Source organism: Brachyistius frenatus, unplaced genomic scaffold (assembly GCF_029030835.1).
Source record: "Brachyistius frenatus isolate BFR_SWC_R1_liver_20210118 unplaced genomic scaffold, ASM2903083v1 Contig_31, whole genome shotgun sequence".
NCBI classification, from domain to species: Eukaryota; Metazoa; Chordata; class Actinopteri; family Embiotocidae; genus Brachyistius; species Brachyistius frenatus.
Genome location: NW_027210630.1, coordinates 2,917,501 through 2,937,500, shown reverse-complemented (window position 1 = coordinate 2,937,500; position 20,000 = coordinate 2,917,501). Strand labels below are relative to the sequence as shown.

Below are 20,000 nucleotides of genomic sequence, written 5' to 3'. Positions count from 1 at the left end.
ATTTTTGGAAGAAGTATTCACAAACTTGTCTAAACACTGCTCACGTATTGGATGACTGTGTCAGCGTTAGAGTTTTGGCGCGACCGGACGGGAGTCATCATCAGTGCTATGAGAAAGGTACTTGACTCGTCAGCAGTGATTTAAGACAGTTGGCAATCAAAAAGGCTGATCAGTGAAAAAGAAGCAGCTCTAAGACTGTCGAGATGCAAGATTTATTTAAAGCAAGTCATACAACAGGAAGTTGTGGTAGACCCCTTTTGGTTTGAACGCAATTTATTCTCAAAGTCTCAAGTCTCAGTCAAATGAAAAACCCGGATATAAAGTGTCATGACAGCCAGATTGTTCAATCCAAGTCGTGCACTCACACAAGAATCACAGAATCATTTTCTCCAATGAACGTTTGACCCACTTATAATTTGCATCTTTTGACTTCAGCCTTTATTTTGTCTCTTCTTCAATCTCCTCCTCAGGATGGAGAGCTTCACACAAGTTTTCCAGATCTCTGGGATCAAATCCCGTGATAAGAAGAGAGTTTTGGTGCAGGGAATCCAACGGCTGGGTGGGAAATACATTGGTGGCTCAGTGAGTGGAGATCCCTCAAGACATTTAGTGGAAATGGCAGTTGCACATCAACCAAGTCTATTGTATATTTAGTCAAACGTAGTTTATAACTAATTTTCTTTTCTTTAGATGTATATAATATTTTTTTCAGTCTATGAGCTCATAGTAATGTCTTAAAGTTGGTTACTAGTGGCACCGGCAACCTAGAAACCCAAATTAAAAAAATAAAATAAAAACTTCTCCTTTTATTTTGAAGATCCATGAAATGTTTGAACATTTACTTGATGAATGACTAAAATCTTCCATCACCTATTAGAAGTGATTCCATTAAATGTTTTGTTGATTGGTTAACTGCACAGTCATTAGTTTTGTGGGCTCCATGGAGCCCTGGGTTTGTTGTCATATATATCCTGCTAAGGGTCCTGGATCTAGTGTTAAACATGAGACTTTCAACTTCTCTTTCCTCATAATGAATATAGATATCAATAAAAAGTTTGGTCAGTTTAGTTTTTGCCTGATATAACACATGGCAGTGGGACAGAGTGCATTGAATGTGAGTCAATTTTACTTTAATTGCAACATTTGTATAATTTCCAAGGCCCACATACAATAATATCTTGTGATTATTACATATAAAATATCCACATGTTCGATAAAATGATGCAATTTTTATCTTCCAGGTATATCAGCACGCCAGCACCCATCTCATCATCCCTCAGGTTTTGTCCAGTGAGAAGTTTCTAGCAGCCTGTGCTGCAGGTCAGTCATGGATGTTATTTGAAAACACAACAGGATGTTTAAAAAATAAGTAATATATTTACATGATTTATTTAACTGTGCTAAATCCAAAACTTGACTGCAGTTTTATTTTCCTTTTCAAAGTCACATGATTATCACAACATCGGTGCACTCCTTTTCCTTGGATTTTATACTCTGTTGCTGCTTCTCTTCTGCCAGGAAAGTGGGTTGTGACTCCTGACTACGTGTTGGACAGTGTCAGGAATGGGTCCTGGCTTGCAGAGGGACCATATGAGGTGGCCTTTTCCACAAGTTCCACGGCTGCCCTCCACCCGGTCAGGCAGTGGAGGGAGAAGGTGGCCAGTGGGAGACTGACAGGGGCCTTCCAGGGCTGGAGAGTACTCCTCATGGTGCAAGAGCCCACCCGCAGAGACATGTTTAAACGGTGAGGTGCCACTCAAAAAATAGATTCGTTGTGAGTCACAACAATACATCCATGTATGAATAAAAGTTGCATGGTATAATAATAAATATATTGATATTTAATCTTTCAAAGGCTGCTGAAAGCAGGCAGGGCCGAAGTGTACCACTGCCCTCTCCCCTCTGATGCCTTCATTACTCACATCATGGCTAAACCCTTTCCAAAGAATTCAAAATCCAAAAGTACTCCTTGCTACCCTGTGAGCCACATAGTCCAGCACCTCTTTGGGGTAAGACCGAATAATTTATGTAAATTTGATTTTAATATCATATCTATGATCTTCAGTTATACAGTATGTGCAATCAGTAGCCATGTCTTAAAGGCTTTTATTTTGCTTCTGAGTGGTTGCTCAAACCTATTACTGTAACAGTTAAACATTTTTAAAAGTAGGGATATTGGCTTGGAAATGTTGTTTAAAAGTTTGAAACTATCCACCAGTCTGTTTTTCTGTTTGGCAGAGCAATCATGTGGATATAAAATTCAACACAGCAGATGATGATCCAGCAGACACCAAATCCAGTTTCGTTAATGTTGACTTCTCTAGTTTGGAGATAGAGCTCAAGAACTATGTCATCAAAATGGAGGTGTGTATGTGTATTTCTTTTTTGTGTGTGAAAGCACGTTGCCAAGCCTCATTGAAGCAAAGTTTTCAGAGAGAACATTTAATGAACTTTTATTCTGTCTACATTCTGTTCACGTAAATGACCTTTTTTGGCTGTCTTAGATGTATTTGACATTGTTAATGGGATATTTTCCTATAGGGCCGGCCGAGACTGCGCTTCCTTGAATTTCTGGGTTACCGTGACCTCTATCATCCCCAATCACAGGTAGATGTGCATGCATATCTACCCCCACCCCTGATCACGGCTATACAGCCATAAGATAACTATGTGTTTCATCAAGAGGATCAGGTATTCAATTTCCTTTATGTCATACATTTCAATGGGAAGTGACAAGTAGAGCAAGGGCGCATCATACGCAGGTCACCGATTTAACCACCACTGTCAGCTGATCTGAGAGTTTTGATTGGCAGGCCTATTAACAATACTCTCCACTGTCCTGTCCATACCTTACCCAAGTGGATATCCGTCAGATTGCTATTAGAATTGCTCATGTATTTCCATTCTGTACTTTCAGAGTCCATATGCTATTTGCCAATAAGCGATAGTCAGAAATGACCCCCAGAAACTTTTGATGCCCATTCAGTTCTTATTTCCATTAGCCTTCTGCCCTCACTTTTTTTTCTCCTCTCTCTGCCATCCGTCTCTTTGAGTGCCATGTTTCTTCCTCCTTTTACACCTCTTCCATTTTCTCATTGTTCTCTTATTCCTCCAGGCAACAGAAGCAGACTTCAGCAGTGTTGGTATTATGATAGAGTGCGGTCTCCTCACCGAAGCCTTGGACTCAATCGGAAGCGCTGTGTTCCCAGGCCTGCTGCCACCAGCGCCATACCTGACATCCCTCTTAGAATACGCACAGCAGGTAGGACCATAATTACTAGGTTGCAGAAGTTCCCACCTGCTGCTGCACGAGCCTCAGGCTGTACAAAGTATTAACTTGTTCCACAACATTTTAGAAATTTGATCGCCTGCTTTCAGAGGCATTTTGTTCAGTGGTTCAGTGTCGCTGGATTAATTTAGAGCTGCAATGAATGGCTATTTTAGTTCATGATTCATCTGTCAATTACATTATTTGTTATTTATTTTCTCTTTGAAATGTCCACACATTCATCCCAACATGTCCCTGGTAACATAATCAAATGTCAAGTTTTATACAACCAAAAGTCCAAAACCCCAAAATATAAGTTTACAAAATCATTGCTGCCGATTGATCTTCCGGGATCAATAAGTTAATTAATTACCTAATTGTTGCAGGTCTGCTGTAATTTGACAGTCTCATTGGACATTGAAATATCCAAACCAATCGAACCTCAACTGTTGTGTGTTTATTGTGTCACAGGGTAACGCCACATCTGTCTTCCTGACAAAGTTCCGGCAGGTCATGGATCGGCTGCTCGTCACCAACCCTCCATGGTTCCGTCCCAGCACAGTGAAAAAATATTTCACTCAAGTGTTGCAGTGTCCTCAGTGTAAGAATGGTTTGTGGCCATTTCTAGAGACAGCCATCAGGTAAACTTGATGTCACGTGATTTATTTTGGGCTAAAAATGTTATAGTCTTAATTGCTTAGATGTTAGGAGAGCAATAACTAAACTTTTTAGGTGAAAGTAGCCATGTGATATCTCACGTTGTGCAATCAACAGGCACTGTAGCAGTGCCTGTTGTAGCAATACAAATTGTATTCATATTAAAAATTGTTTTCTCATATCTAATCTCATGTGTGATACTCCAGGTACTGCCTGTCCAGTGAGGCCACATGTCACCCACTTCCTGGACCCGCCCTGCCAACACTGTTACATTTCCATCAAGACATTCTGGCACTTTTCCTGAAGCTCTTCCAGGGGGAACTCCACTCTGTGACCGCCAGGTAACAACCTGAAAAAACTCAGCAGGAGATGGGACAGTAACTTTTTTTTTTTTTTTAACTTGTAGTTTTTTTTCTATTCTGTTCATCAACACAACTCATAATCTGTCTTGCAAGGACGGAAGTGTGCAGGGATTTTCCCACAGATACAACTTACCCATTCCAGACACGCTCAACAAATTATTGTATTTTAGCTTTAGGTGGTAAATGTTCATTTTAATTTACAACAAGGAAGTGGCTCACATATATACAATAAGACTTTAATGAAACTATATGCACAATATATTTTCTTTCCAGTTTTCCATTTTCTGTATTTATCTATCAAGTCAAACATTTTGTAATGCTGAAATTAATTATGTATATTTAGACCCATATTTCATTAAATGATTATGCCATTGCTTTCCTTTTTGCAATACTTAATTTTATATGTTACATTAGATGGTCTATCTTGCCTTTATATACCCCTGCCTTTCTCTGCCTCAGTGATTTTGTGCTGCTCGAGGCAAGAGGAGTCTCTCCAGCATCGTCATCAGGCTATTTGCTGTATGGAACCTTCTGGACTGTGTGGGAGCGCTCCACCCTGTTGTCCCATGCTGTGAAACAACTAGCTCAGCTCTTGGTACAGGCTGCCATGGTGGTAAATACTTTGCTTTTGTAATTGGTTCTTGTGTCACATTCAAATCACCCAACAAAATTGGGTTTATTGCGATCCATCACAGCCAGCTGAGTCAGATTTATTTGTCTTCATTGCAGGACTACGCTGAGAGCAATGAGAAGCAGAAGCTTCATTTGGCCGACACCCTGCTCGACCTCCTGTCTGTGTTGGTGGAGTTCTGGTGTCAACAGCACTTTAAACTGAACCCGATCCTGGTGGAAAAAGGCCTGAAAGACCTATCAGAGCACCTTGCTGTTATTAGCCAGGGTATGGAATAAAAACTGAAAAAGTGCAGAACAGGAAGAATATCAAGGACATTGTCTGTTTTTAGTTTCCCTGAAAGTTCTGCTGTGGTTATGGAAATGTTGTCCTTGGGTTCAGAGCTGAACCTTTTGGAATTTTGTGTGTGAGTGTGTGTTTCTTGTTAAAAGACATGAGACATGAGAAGTAAAAACTCTTCAGCAGCAGCCAGCTGAATAGACTGCTTTAAGTAATTTAATGACAATATTAATATGACACTATATTAATTTGTAACCATGCACTTGGGCAGCACTCAAAGCAGTTTTTGTCTTTTTGATCTTTACATATTTAAAAAAATCCCTTATGACAGGATGTTATCTTACATATTCCCTCTTTCTTTTCTCCTGCAGATGTATCTCCAATCGTTTTGGCAGAGCTGGTTGCCAGGGTTCATTCTACCAGGCTCAAGTTGATAGTGGCTGATGCCATATTCAGGAATCTGTGCAGCAGAAATGGATTCATTGTGGCAGATGAACCTCTATCTTTCAAGAAAATGGTGTGTTTTTTTCTTGTTCATCATTTTCATCCTTTATTCCATTATCATCTTCCCATTGACAGGCTTTGTCATGTTTTGATCCATGCACTTACTTTACTACGACGTGTTTATCCACAATAGTCCTGCTTTATTTTTAACCAAAGCACAAAATGCTTGTAAATACACAGAAAAATATAAAATAATTAAATACACTAACTCCATCACTGATTTAAAATACTTCTAATTAATACACTGGTTCTAATTGTTTTGTTTCCTTTTCCCACTGTGCCATTTGTTGTGGTAAAAATGCATAATGTGCAGATGTTCTGCATTAGTTAATATGGCAGGTTGAAAACTGGAAAACATTATATTACAGTTCTGTGCAGTGCAGAGAGATTGCTAATGTGGTCGAACCATTATATTATGTTGCAGTAGAACATCTGGCTTTCACACTCAGCCATCAGTGTCTTTGTGACCCCTCAATTCCCCAAGGACACACACAGACACGCACTTGCAGTGTAAAGGCACTGTCTAACCTTGTGTATGTCTGTGTGACTTCTGACAGGTGCTCTCCTACCTGCCTGCTCTGGGAAGTTTAGCTCAGAGTCCCAGTGGTACTCGCCTCAGGACTGGACACACCTCTCACAGCTGCACCAGTCAGGGGAACAGCTGCAGGTCAGTTACACACAGCTGTCTGTCTATATAGTGCTGTTAGTCTCCATTGCACATTCTCACAAGAGCCTGTAGCAAAACATACAAGGACATATTGTACATGCAGAGGTGGAGGCAGCACAAAGGTCAGTAAGTTGGTCTCAGACTCCACTACATTTAAACCATATTCAACATATGTGTGACCCTGCAAGTGCTTTCTCATTTCACTGTCTTGCACTCATGTCTACAGATAGGCCTGGGGATTACAAATGGCAGTGTGTGTGTGTGTGTGTGTGTGTGTGTGTGTGTGTGTGTGTGTGTGTGTGTGTGTGTGTGTGTGTGTGTGTGTGTGTGTGTGTGTGTGTGTGTGTGTAGTGTACTGCAGGTCCTTTGTTATATAGTTAACATTTTAGTTGGCTGGAATTTTTTTTTGGATTAAATTAAAAATGGCGGGAAGCCCCTTGAGTTTACATCCATGTCCAGTTGTCTAATCCTGTTTTAACACTGCATCACATCCAATTAATGTGTTTTTTTGCTGCACAGTGTGCACAACAAATTTTTAGGGGGGTTCAACAATTATCACAAGTTCTTGTGCTGGTCAGATTTCACTGAAGCTACATAAAAAAAACTCTGCGACCCTGTTAAATTAGTTGTATCAGTCTTTCGGTTATTCTTGTGCCATCTTTGCTGACTAGTGTGTGTCTAAAGTAACAGAACCATTCAACTGGCAGTCTACTGAACCTCCATTGTCAAGTTTCCACCCACATATTTAGAGGTAGACAGCACAGTATGAGGCAAAACGGGTGAGAATGTACAGATCCTATGGGAAATGTGAGTGAAAAGAAACAAAGGAACACCTGGAGAGAGGAGGAGTGTGTGGAGGTGAGGAGCCGAGATGCATGAATGGAGGGACTGAGAGGAAAGCTGGAGACAGACAAATGGAGGTCAGACGAAGCGTGAGGAGTTGGCATGTGATGGGTCATGCCTAGGTCTGATCCTATCAGTGTGTGCTGGCTGACAGGAGGGGTGCACGGGGAGGTTAAACCCCTCCTCTCACACACACACACACTACTGAGTCTGGTTTGGACAGCGCGCCAAAAGATAGACTAAGATCTCCCATCAGGCCTTTGTGTCTTCCCTTACGACCACCTCAGCCACCTCGCTTGATCTGCCCTCGCATACTAAATCCCTCTCTCAATGTAATCACACACACACACACACACACACACACACACACACACACACACACACACACACACACACACACACACACACACACACACACACACACACACACACACTCACTCACTCACTCACTCACTCACTCACACACACACACACACTCTCTCACTCCCCATACCCCCCATATCAGACATCTGCTGTTCCACCAGCAGGTAGTTGGCCTAAAAAAAGGGCAGGAGTCACCAGGGAGTAGGTTCATGTGAAGGCTACTGGTTCATGCACTGATCACATCCCCTTTTCCCTCCATCACTACTCCCTTTCTACTTCCCCCCCCCCCCCACACACACAGTTTTAAGGGTTTAGATTGTTTTGACATGAGAAGAGCTGAATAAAACAAGGAACGCAATCTGTGCGGATGAGATAAAGAAATGCCAAAGGGCGTGTAAAGAATCATTTGACCCTAAAAGAAAGAATGAAATCAAAATGACAAAGCCTGTGAGAGAGAGAGAGAGAGAGAGAGAGAGAGAGAGAGAGAGAGAGAGAGAGAGAGAGAGAGAGAGAGAGAGAGAGAGAGAGAGAGAGAGAGAGAGAGAGAGAGAGAGAGAGAGAGAGAGAGAGAGAGAGAGAGAGAGAGAGAGAGAGAGAGAGAGAGAGAGAGAAAGAGAGAGAGAGAGGGGGGGGGAGAGAGAGAGAGAGAGAGAGAGAGAGAGAGAGAGAGAGAGAGAGAGAGAGAGAGAGAGAGAGAGAGAGAGAGAGAGAGAGAGAGAGAGAGAGAGAGAGAGAGAGAGAGAGAGAGAGAGAGAGAGAGAGAGAGAGAGAGAGAGAGAGAGAGAGAGAGAGAGAGAGAGAGAGAGAGAGAGAGAGAAATAAATTGAGAACAGAAACCAAAAAGGAAATCTTGTTTCCTCATTTTCATGGTTAAATTCATGATATTATACATAATTCCAGTGATCTTGACACTCTTAATCAATTAACACTTCTTATGTTGAGGCATTTATGAGTCTGACACCCCCTTCAGTCTCTAAGCATTTTCAATACAAAACCCTCTATGTTGAGAAAGCTGCGATGACTCAGTAAAATAATTTAAATATGTAAGAAATAAACTATTTGTTGTTCGAATAGTTGTCTGTAAGTCATCGTCCTTTAGGAGATAAAAGACATGAAAACAACACATTCAAAAGTCTTGACTTTAAGTAGCACAAATGTGGTCATGGTTTCAGTCAAGAAGTATTGGTGTTAAATGGTTTCAGTTATTCAGTGCCTTTTCAAACTAAAAGCCCAGAATGAAATCCTGGCAAGATGTTTGGTGTGGGATTTTTTTAAAAGAGCCGTGGCAGGTCGTAAAGGTTGACAGGAACCTCGTGACCCTTTTTATCTTTCATTTCTGGCTGTTAGAAAGCATTAAGCTGTTTTTGTGTGACTTGAAGCTGATAAATATGTTATATATGAGAGATGGTGAGTGTATTTCTTCTGCACCAACAGACAGGCTGGCATCAGGGCACATGTCCAAGCTGTACCAAGCTGACAGGCCGGCTGATTGACCGATTGTTTAGATGGCTGTTTGACTTGCCGGCTGGCTGCAGAGTGCTGTTAGCAGAAGGGAAGCTGTAATTAAACTGAGGCTTTTCTCCTGCTGGTTTAATCAAGCTCTGTGCATTAATGTATTGTTGTTATCTTTTCAAAGCACTGGACTATATCATAATGTATCTATTTTGACCACATCTGTGTACGGTGCAGCTGCCTTTATCAGCTAGGTTTAAGAAAAAGCCTGTAAAGATATCAACAAGGTTTACCATTATTTTTACAATGAAAAAAGTTTTTGTATTTGTTTTTTTAGCTAAGGCCTGTTTTGAAGCCTCAAGTATGGTGTTTTGGCCGTCGTCAGAAGCGACCATATTTGAAGGGGAGGGGTGGATGGTGGATCTGACTGAGAACCCGAGGACATTATGCACGCCCACATATACCGCCCACATCTAGACAGATCACCAGAAAACTGATCATAAGGCACCAATTCATTGGCAAATGACACCATAATGACTTGTGAAAAAAGTGTTCTAACTTTGTATTTCATGAGAGAAGTTTTAATTGGAGTCTTTGGAGCCAGAGGTTTTTTGGATGGAGCCCCTAGCAGCCCTCAGTGGTACTGCACTTTAAGGCACTTCAGCATTGGCTTCACTGTTCACTCCTGGAGACTATGTGCATTTTTAAGGACGGTCTATGGTTAAATCAAGTAGAAAATATCATGTCTACCTTTTTCTTACTATAGCGCTAGACATGCAGTTACGCAGTTCTTGAATTATTGCTCACAAGTTTCTTCAGAGTCGGCCTCCAAGGGCACATACCGCTCCAGGCCCAGAATTGATAGCTGGGCCACTGACAGCATGCTGGCCTCCGAAAGTAGACCATGAGGGAAGAAGAGACCGGGGCGTATACAAGCCAAGTACTGTCAACCTCCACTGCTGCCAGCCTATATGGACAGGGGACACTCAGGTGAAGTGGTTTGATTTGAGATGAGAAGCGGTACGCCCTCATCATAGACACTGTTATGGAGTGTCTCTCTCTCTCTCTCTCTCTCTCACACGCACACATACACACAGAGCTGGTCTCATCTCTTCTCAGCCTTGTCCTTGCTAATAACAAGCAACGTGACAGGACGTGTGTTTCCTCCTCACTGCTGGGAGCTCCTTCCTGGCTTCTGAACAACCCAATTACCAGGGAACAAGCCTCTTCTCTGTAATACGGATGGCACTCCACTTCAATGCAACGCATGCGCACGTGCACACACGTATACACGCAAGACACCTGTCAGGCTTCATGCAGGCAGATCTTCCATACCTACACACAGGACTAGTGACAGCCCACAGCTATTAGCACGCCACTACTTTGAAGAGGCTTCACTTTCTTTCACTAGTTATTCCTCCTAATGTGCTTGCTCGCATCGAATTCTTCGTCTCTGTGTTTGAGGTGTTAAGTGGGAGGAAAAGTGCTTTGGAGACAGGAATAGAGGATTGGGTGTGTGAAGCATGTGTGTGGCCAACACAGTAGGGGTTTGACAGATATTGTCAGATTTCATATAAAATGATACCGCACCACGAGGGATTGATTTGCTAATGGCGCTTTTCACAGTACAGTGAGGCTGGTTCCACTTTCTGTACCGCTGGGTCTCCCTGTTGTCATGTTGAAATGGCCAGTCCATGAAACATTGGACTCGTGTACAGGAATTGTGGGTAATCACTGAATTTGAAAGGATTAGTAATGATGTGTGTATGTCCTCATAAACCTTTGGACCATATTCTTTACATCCACACAGGAATCAGAACTCTTTGGTGAATGAAACAAGCAAGGAGAAAGAGAACATCCCCAGAGGCCTGAACAGAGTCAATGCAGCAGGTATGGCGCACACATGCGCGCGCGCACGCACACACACACACACACACACACACACACACACACACACACACACACACACACACACACACACACACACACACACACACACACACACATACATACACACACCCCTCTGCTTGACAATATAGCTTCACTTTTGCAAGGAGCAGACTTTTAATGGACTGATGCACTACAGTAGGTCATCAGTAAAAAGGGACATGATAGCCCTGTCATCACTTTCAGTTTAATGAAGAGCACATAATGTATGGGGAGAGTGATTGATTTGCATCGGACCGTGCTTCCATCGAGTCAGCTGTAAGAGCAACTTGACTGCATAAGTAGCCCTGCCGTGTGTGTTTGTGTTGGAGTTTAGGCCGTATTACCGCCTGTGTATCGCGCCTCTTCCACTTGTTCTATTCGCATTGAAATTCAACGCTGCACTTTTTGTTTTTGTTTTGCTTTTTCCTCATGTCTTATTCACCTTTGAAAAACCACCAAACTAACCGATACATAAATAAATGGCACGGACAGAAATAATGGGTTTCTCACACAAAACAATAACACATATCAGTGCGCACAGTGAACCTCAGATCTCCATTTTAGGGATATTAAATGCAGCAATTAAGGTAGCGCTGCGAATATACAGCGGCTGCACTGGTAGAACTTCCTGCAATTAGAGGCATGGCACTCTGTGTGAACTCTCGAAGGTGTCAGAGCTCATATCTCCCCCCTCCACCTGATCAGAAAGGCCCTGTGCCCGGTGCAAAGGAGGGATGGAGGGTAAAGGGGAGGGAGGGAGGGCTGAGGCAGGAGACTCAAGGCTGTTGGCATGTGTTGTTTTTCCACTACGTGATCTCTATACCGATGCGGTTGGCATTAATTTTTGATGAACCATCGGCACAGCATCCTCCCCTCTCGCCCTCTCATCCCATTCTCTCCCTTCCTCTCTTTCTCTTACAGGCTTTTCACCCACATATGTAAGCTCGCTTTCTTATATTCTGCACATCTTTGCTTTGGAGCATCTGTCTCGCCTTCTGGAACCTCTGTAGCTTTGTCACAGGAGCTGAGAGGGGTTCAGGGATTTGGGATGAACTTCTCTTTTTCCAGTCCCGCAGTTTGCTTCTGGAGGCTCAGCAGAGATTTCAATTTTAATTATCCCCCACGCATACTTTATGTAGATTGTCAAACAAGACCTGCTGAGCTTTAGTGTTTCAAATGTATTTGCATTTAGCAACATGTTTTTCAAGTCAACATTCATTCTTGCAGCATAGTTCAAAGTCTAAGTTCATTGTTCCTGAGAATGTAAAGCTGTAACGGACAGTTTTTATCCTCCATTGACAAATGAATATTAAAAAGTGCAGTGGCTAATGTACTGCCATATCCCATAGCTAGTTAAAACACCTTTCATAAACATACATTTGAGCTGAGTGAATATTGAAAATTATTCAGACAATGACTGGAGTTTGCCGAGTTGCCGTGCAGCAACCTTTGTCTTGTTATCAGTATTGGAAGTACTTTTCTCTGTTGTTGGCTTTAAAGTGGAGATAGAAAGTTTAATCAGCAGTAGTTGGCAAAACATTCTCACCAGATAAAAGTTGTGTTACCTTTCCAAGGCTCTACACAGCATGCTGTACACAGCATGTACAGCTGCACAGTTTATATTTCTTATCTTGCTTGATTGTTTTTTTTTTGTACTTTATTTTTCTAGAGAAACAGAATTACAAAACATAATACTTCGGCATGCATTCATTCAAACGTTACAATTATGGAAATACATGCCAGTTAATCCATTATGGATTTAGTAGTCATCTCTTCGGGTCACCTATACAATCCATTTTCCCCAGTATTTCACAAACTTATTTTTCTTGATTACACAAATTTTCCTACAGAATTGTGATTGATTGACACTTCACTTTTCTTCATTGGTAGACCTTTTCTGTTCATATCAGTCCACAGAGTTTGTTGACCTTAGTAACTCCCAGAAATCTCACACCCTACTTCAAACCACTTATTGATGTGTGGTAAGAAATAATAAGTTTTCATACCAGAGCAGACAAAAAAAAAAAAAAAAAAAGATAGGAGCAAAGCACTGTCTTACAATAATAGTATTTACAAAGCCTTTATTCATTTGGCTGATGCTGTTTGTCTAAAGCAATACAAAATGAGGTACAATTCAAGCCAGAGAGGCTCAAGCTTTTATTTGGATCTTTTCTCACTATTTTGTGTCTGTCTTATTACTTCCTGTTGGCAGAAAGGGGCTCCGCTGCTGCCCAGTGTTGTTTTTGACTGATTAAATGGAGTTATCCTACAATCTTCACCAGTGGAATTTTTAAATGATGGTAGCTCACGTTAAGGCCAGTAAATTCTTTTGAGGCACAGTGAAAGCTGCAGTAATCCTGACTCAGGGGAATTATCTTGCTGCCATGGCTTTTAGAGCCAGCGACAGTAGTAGTCTTCAAATAGTTTTAAATATATCCAATAACTGGCACAGAATACCTTTCTAACACATTCCTGACAAATAGCATTGTTACAGGCTTCCAGCAGCTTTTTGGTCCAGGGATCAGCGGGCCAAGCAGCACTTTACAGGAGTGTAGCGAGCAGACTGAGGGATATAAAGACCAACACATACATTTAACTTTTCTATTAAAGTGTGAAACGGGGGATTTATAGAAAAGGACAGGCGGATTTATCCTTTCCGTGCTTGTAAATGCTGAGCATGCAATTACCCCTATAATAGAGGCGTTGTGTCCAAATTGGAGCCATTAAAGTGATTTAACAGTGCGTGGATTGGCCCTGGCATTTGCGAGGATGTGTACACATGGGGTGTAGTGGAATGGGTGTTTAATCACAGCGTTTTAGCGCCCGGTAATAGCAGCGCAGTCCATGTAGAACACTTGACGTGCCACACAGTACAGCTTACTCATTAGGGACTGTAGCTTGGACTGGGCTCCACCCTCTGTTTGGGTGTTTTTGATTTTGAGTCTGGTTTGCTTCATTGATTGACCTCATTACTCTTAGTGATGCTGATACTGTACAAGCACCAGAATGTCTACTTTCTGGTGTCAGGTCCACAAACAACAGATTTTTACAGTGCAGTAAATATTTACAGATTAAAGACTTTTGATCACTGTCACTACAAAAGTCATGGCCAGCTGTAATTTAGCATGTATCTCAAAGGTATCTTATTTCCTCTGCTCAACAGTTGTAAAGGTTTGCCGATAAGACTGATGATGGCATGTTTTCTTTGTGTGTTTTCAGTCATTTTTTCTTTAGCATTAAAGTATAAGACACATTATTCCAGGTTATGAAGTATTTGAAGACATTTCCTTTTAATAACATTGACAAAGTACTTGCAATAAATTAAAGTCACCTGCCTGCTTCATTATCTTGTTTGTGTGTCCTCACTGCTTCTTCGTAGACGGGCGTTGTGTTCACCTCTTGCTCCCCGCTTCAGTTTTCATTGTGATTTTAGTCTGGAAACCCCGTTCACAATCACGTTTGCTCTGACATTTTGAAATGTAGACTAATCATAACCAGTAATGGTGGCTAAGTGTGAGGACCCTGAAGTCGAGGTTTTTTTCACAATGTATGTCAAACATTGGAGGTTGTTGTAGAGCTAGATGAAGCGACGCGAACAGCTGTAGCATTGCTAGCAAATATCAAGGAATTGAAACTGGAGCACCAACAATGCCTGAAACGTTACCGACATGGCTTTGCATCCTGCTCACATTTGAAGAGGGCCTTGGTTGTTTACAGCTCGATGAGTTTCGGTCGCAACATACGTCAATGCCAATTGGTTAAAGGCTGATCACATAGTTTCAAAACTAACCCAGTAGGAGGCAACGACTGGTAACAATCCCAAATGGAGAGTGGTCTGATCCCACCTATTATCGCACTGACTTCAGTCTGGTAATACCAGGCTAGCTTTTAAAGTGCTTTTTTTAGTTTGGCTATTGAACGTCATTATTCAGGTACGCTTTTACAGGAGTGTAGTGAGCCTTACACATTTTAGATGATCACTATAATTATTATATAAAACTATATGGTTCAACATAAAATACTGTTTAATAGTTTGGTGTTGAGCTGTGCCATCAAATATCTACCATCTAACCTTGGGCCGGAAGTTTGCCGAGGTTTGTCTGGAGGAGCTTTGTGACATCATTCATAAAGGAATTGTGGAAAGCAAGTATGATAATATACAGTTGGTTTGTATGCGTTTCTGAATTGGATATAATCGGCATCGAAAGAATATTTGCATTTCATTCTTCCTTCTGTTTGTTCGATTTTGGTTGACTTTCTCAGGAAGTGATCCACTTTTCCCATTTCCCTGTTTTTTTTTTCTTCCACTCTTCAACCTCTTAACTACCAGTGGATGGCATTTAATGCATCTTCTGCATCCTCAAAGACGCTTTTTGGAAGAAAGGGATTCTTCAGAATGAATAGGATCCGGCATTCTCAATATTTTGCCTACAAGCTTTGAAATGCAGGAAGCCCTTTTTACTCTCCCCTTCAATGCTTCTTCTTTCTTGCCCCTGTGTTTCCTCCCTCCGTCTGCCCCCACCTCCTCCTCCACCTTTTTTTTGCCCCACTCTTTGCTCTGGAGTGGTGCCCCTGTACGGGCGTGGCGTCCTGGGGAGAGCTAGTAAAGCATTTATTACAGGCTTTGCAGCGCTGTATTATACTGGCAAGCACAGAGCCACTCATGCTTGGCCTTTAACTTCCCTCTGAAGTTCAGCCATACATGAAAAGAGGGGGCTCTGGTCCACTAATATATTCCTGATTTAATATTGTATCAGAAAAAGTGAGGGATGCAGTAAAGATGAGGGGAAGAAAAGGGAAGAGGGGCGAATAAAATTGTGTTTAAAAATGTAAATGGAATCTTTTGAGAGGTTTTTTTTCCCCATTCCTGTCCGCTGTTAGTTTGCTGATTAAATATCACGTGGTGACACTGGCAATGCCCAGCGGAGCTTTTGAACCCAGGATCTGTGAAGAATCCTTTTCGAGGCTTTGTGCGTGGGCTTTCTACCATAACTTCTTCTTAAGTAACAATATAGGGATGAGCGGACAGGAAGCGAGACTACTTTCTCACCGGCACATTCATTCACTCGCCGACTGCCCTGATATTAACTTTGTTGGGCACGGGGTGTAAGTGGAAAATCTCTGTGTCTATAAAAGAGGGAAAGAGCGAGGCGAATTAGCCGAACTCTCCATCTTTAATTTTTTTCCTCCCGTTTTTTTTTTTTTTTTTCCCTTGAAAGATCTCCCCCATTTTCTCATCACTCTTCTTAAATCGCATCCTCATTGGTGGGTCGTACTTTTTTTTAGGTCAGGGTTTTTTTCTTCTGTATGGGGACATTTCTTTGGTATTTTATTGGTGTGTTCACATATGGATGGGGACAATGGGAAGGACATCAGGCACACCCTGATCTTGGATTTCTCTCTTCTCTTCCGCCTCTTCTCTCTTTTGGGTGTGTTTGTCCGTTGTGTGTGTGTCCTGGTCGAAGGAGAGACCCTCCTCCACAGAGCTTGCAAGAGGAACCAAGTGGAAACGGTGCTTCAGATCCTGACGCTTCCTGGCACAGACGTCAACGTTAAAGGTAAGACTTTCTCGGTTTCCCTTTTTTCTGTAACCTCTGTCTCACCGTCATCTCACTTCACTCCCACTGTTTGCTCTAGGGTTTCGAAGAGCGATTAACAATGGAGAAAAAAAAAAGCGGGCGAGAATAAATAGGAGTGTGTGTGTGTGCACGTCATCGTTGAGGTTAACCTTTAGCTAAAATGTAAAGGGTGTGTCTAAAAAGAGCAGGATGGGTTTGGAGTTTCAGTTTATAGATTTACGACCACTTTGCTAAGTGAATCGAATGACATTTGATATTTCAGAGTGACTTCCTTTGGTCCCTTTTGGTCAAATATAATGACTTGCCTTCCTTTTATGGAAATGTGCTTTTTCAAAGGTGTCTCCAATTGTGTAATCGCCCTTTAATAGCTGCCTAAATTGACTTTCATGTCAGTGGGGGGCTGATGTCTAAAATGTGATCAAATAGAAACTACGGGCGAAACGGTAAAGAACATTTTCGTTTCCCCCCCCCCCCGAGTCCTTTCTTGGCAGCGAAAAACAGATCTTTGTTACAATGTTCTGGAAGTTCCTCATTTCTTCACAAAAACTTTTTGATCCTCTCTTTTAATTTTCAAAATATCGCTGTAAACTATGAAAAGACGGCGCAACTATTTTAATGTTGTTACTAATCTTGGAAACGCTTTTTGGGCTTTTTTTGGTAAAATTATGTGTGACATGTACATAAATGATAGTTTGTAACTTATTCGTGAAACCAAGCTACACATTTTTAATTAATACCACATTCATTATCTCTAATCAGTCAATCTTTGTGTTTGGAAAAGGCAGATGAAACAATGATACAAAAAAATGTTAGGTTCTTCTTTACTGCAAAGTATGGTGCCATGTATAATTTCTCCTACGTTTTGTACTGTGTTCCTCTGAATAGCCCCAGCCTGCCCAAACAGAGTGGGTTATCCACTCCACACCTCAACAAGTCTCTTTTCATCATGACACTCAAACTTTAATATTTCCAACAGCATAGTTAGTCTTCAAATATAAGAGATCTTGATATTTAACCTTCTTATCCATTCAAAGATACCACAGTATTTAACTTTCCTATTGAGTAAATATTGTGTGCTTGTTTGTGTGTGTGTGTGTGGGGGGGGGTTGTTGTCCCTGTAGACCATGCAGGCTGGACACCTCTGCATGAAGCGTGCAACCATGGCAGCGCTGACTGTGTGAAAGCTCTGCTGGGTCACCAGCCCGCCCCTGCGCTCATTAACCAGGTGGGTGGAGTGAGTCCGCTGCACGATGCCCTGCTCAACGGACACATGGACATCGCCAAAATACTTCTGGAACATGCAGGTGGGTAAAACTTCCCAGTACTCACACCCGTTCGCACTTGTGCTCTAGAGCGTGAACTATAAGATTGAGTGAACAGCATTAAACATTCATAACGCGAATGTTATCTTTAATACGTTGAATACAATTATTTTACCAGGGAATATTGGTCATAGCTTAGATGTGATTATACAATCAATGGATGGATGCACCATTCTGGCTGACTCATTAGTACCTTTATGCAGGAAAAAGTAAATAAAATAAAAAATATTAAGCTAATGTTTTGGTTGGCTGGCTGTGTAATATAGGCAACAGCCATAAAAAGATTAAGACGGAAATTAATTCCTATATTACGATGCATATTTATTATATTAGGCCAATGCTTTTAATGTGAATTTGCTAATCAGCATAGGACCAGATTTATATTTTTTTTATGCGCAGTTTACATTTTTATAGTAGCATTTTAAAGTTGAAACTCTCACACAGAATTGGTCTCAGTGCTTTAGCTACCAAGAGAACTAATCTGTAGACTTAGCCATTTAACTAAAGATTTACTACCGTGTCACTGCTGCTTTGGCCAAGACGAACTATCAATTGAATGTAGCCAACAAATGTAGCAGAGCTTATCGACCTTAATAGCAAGGCACAGTTTATCTTAGGTAGCTTCCTGGTAGAATAAAGGACCTGTTAATGGGAGCTCCTTTCAAAGGGCCAGTTCACCAATTTTATACCTCAGTTTCTGTTTGTTCGTATGTTGCCAAGTAGCTTTTAAAAGTGGCTGTATGTATGTATTTCTTCTGTCTCTGTAGTGAACTTTACAAAGTTTGAAAAAGTAACCCTGATGATGGCTTAGAGACTTCAGTTTCATAACAGAAAACATTTGGTACTCAGTGAAAGACACCAGATATTTAAGTCTGGAGACACTAACCAAGGGGGCTATTAAATTAGCATTATGGGAAATGTAGGATTGAGGGGATTTGAGGGGCCTAATACATACACAAGGCTAAAAGTCAGAATGTCGCCTTGGTGTACCCTGTAGGTTTGCATTTGCGTATAATTTAGTTATGCGGGAGTATTTTAATGAGGACAAACAAGAATTTGTTTTCAAATATGCTAGACTTGACAAATCTGTATGATCTGGTATATATGTTTACCTACAGTGGCTAAAGTATTATGGACCACCCAAAACAAACAGCATTGGCAGTGGGCCCCAGAGGCTGTGGCAGTTGTCTGCTTGTTCACTGTATGAATTCTAGATCATCGATACTATCTCTCTCTCTCTCTCTCTGCCCCCACTGCTTGCCTTCATAATCCACAGGCAATCCCGCTCTGCAGTGTCTGTCCAAACAGTTTACATCATCACCTCATAAGATGTCTGTTAATGTCTGTTTGACAAGATTAGAGGAGTCAGGATCTGCCGCTTGCGAAACTCGCACGCAGGTTTTTTTTTTTTTGTGGAAATGTGTCACAACAGCGGTAGTTTGTGCGTCGGCATGTTTGCGTGCCACATACAGTCTGAGCTCAGGAGGGTTGAAGTGAGCATGACGGGTGTCGGGAGCTCAGGAGAGGGTGGTGTCACTGGCTGTTGTGGCAGCAGGTGGCAGAGGAAGTGTGTGCGTGTTTTTGGGGAGGAGGACTTCTATTTGCCAGCGTTGAACAAGTCTCTCATGTAACATACCTCTGCCTCAGCTCACTTCTCAGTTTGACTAATTATAGTTAATTTGATTCTACTTTCCCATTAACACATGTACATATTCTGTCCTCAAAAAATAAATTAGACTGGGATTGTTTAGTCCCGGAGAGGAAACAAGAGAGCACCCCCACCCTTTTTTTTTTTTTTCCCTTCCTTCCTCAGTAACAGGAGGGAGAGCAAATTAAAAGAGGTCAGATGAAGCAGCTATCTGTAAAGTTAGAAGAGAATGAGAGCGTGTGTGTGTGTGTGTGTGTGTGTGTGTGTGTGTGTGTGTGTGTGTGTGTGTGTGTGTGTGTGTGTGTGTGTGTGTGTGAGAGTGTATGCTGGAGATGTCTGGCTCACTGTCGAGGCCAGGTCTTTTTGCAGGGACCAAACAGAACAACAGGAATGAGAATTGTCTCAATGTGAACCTCCTGCAGGCTTGTACATTATACTGTTTTTTCTCAGCTGCTCTCTCCTGACTGCCTGCTATTTCCTCACACCTTGATGGCGG

At 41.8% G+C, this 20,000-nt stretch overlaps 1 protein-coding gene across 2 annotated transcripts in view; it reads left to right on the top strand.

The window, feature by feature from the left end:
* The window catches only part of slf1 (SMC5-SMC6 complex localization factor 1), a 32,213-nt gene that overhangs the window by 60 nt on the left and 12,153 nt on the right, over positions 1–20,000 (top strand). Inside the window, exons 1-17 of one of the 2 annotated variants that reach the window (XM_069699854.1) lie at positions 1–117; positions 471–582; positions 1,242–1,320; positions 1,519–1,744; positions 1,856–2,009; positions 2,239–2,364; positions 2,542–2,607; positions 3,116–3,262; positions 3,740–3,909; positions 4,132–4,266; positions 4,747–4,882; positions 5,017–5,185; positions 5,569–5,714; positions 6,259–6,368; positions 10,837–10,916; positions 16,421–16,513; positions 17,656–17,838. The exon at positions 1–117 is cut by the window's left edge and continues 60 nt beyond it. In XM_069699854.1, the coding sequence (XP_069555955.1) occupies positions 472–582; positions 1,242–1,320; positions 1,519–1,744; positions 1,856–2,009; positions 2,239–2,364; positions 2,542–2,607; positions 3,116–3,262; positions 3,740–3,909; positions 4,132–4,266; positions 4,747–4,882; positions 5,017–5,185; positions 5,569–5,714; positions 6,259–6,368; positions 10,837–10,916; positions 16,421–16,513; positions 17,656–17,838 (2,131 nt within the window). In that variant the 5' untranslated portion in view covers positions 1–117; position 471. Of the gene's footprint in view, positions 118–470; positions 583–1,241; positions 1,321–1,518; positions 1,745–1,855; positions 2,010–2,238; positions 2,365–2,541; positions 2,608–3,115; positions 3,263–3,739; positions 3,910–4,131; positions 4,267–4,746; positions 4,901–5,016; positions 5,186–5,568; positions 5,715–6,258; positions 6,369–10,836; positions 10,917–16,420; positions 16,514–17,655; positions 17,839–20,000 lie in introns of both variants that reach the window. The other variant, XM_069699853.1, reaches the window with a different exon arrangement.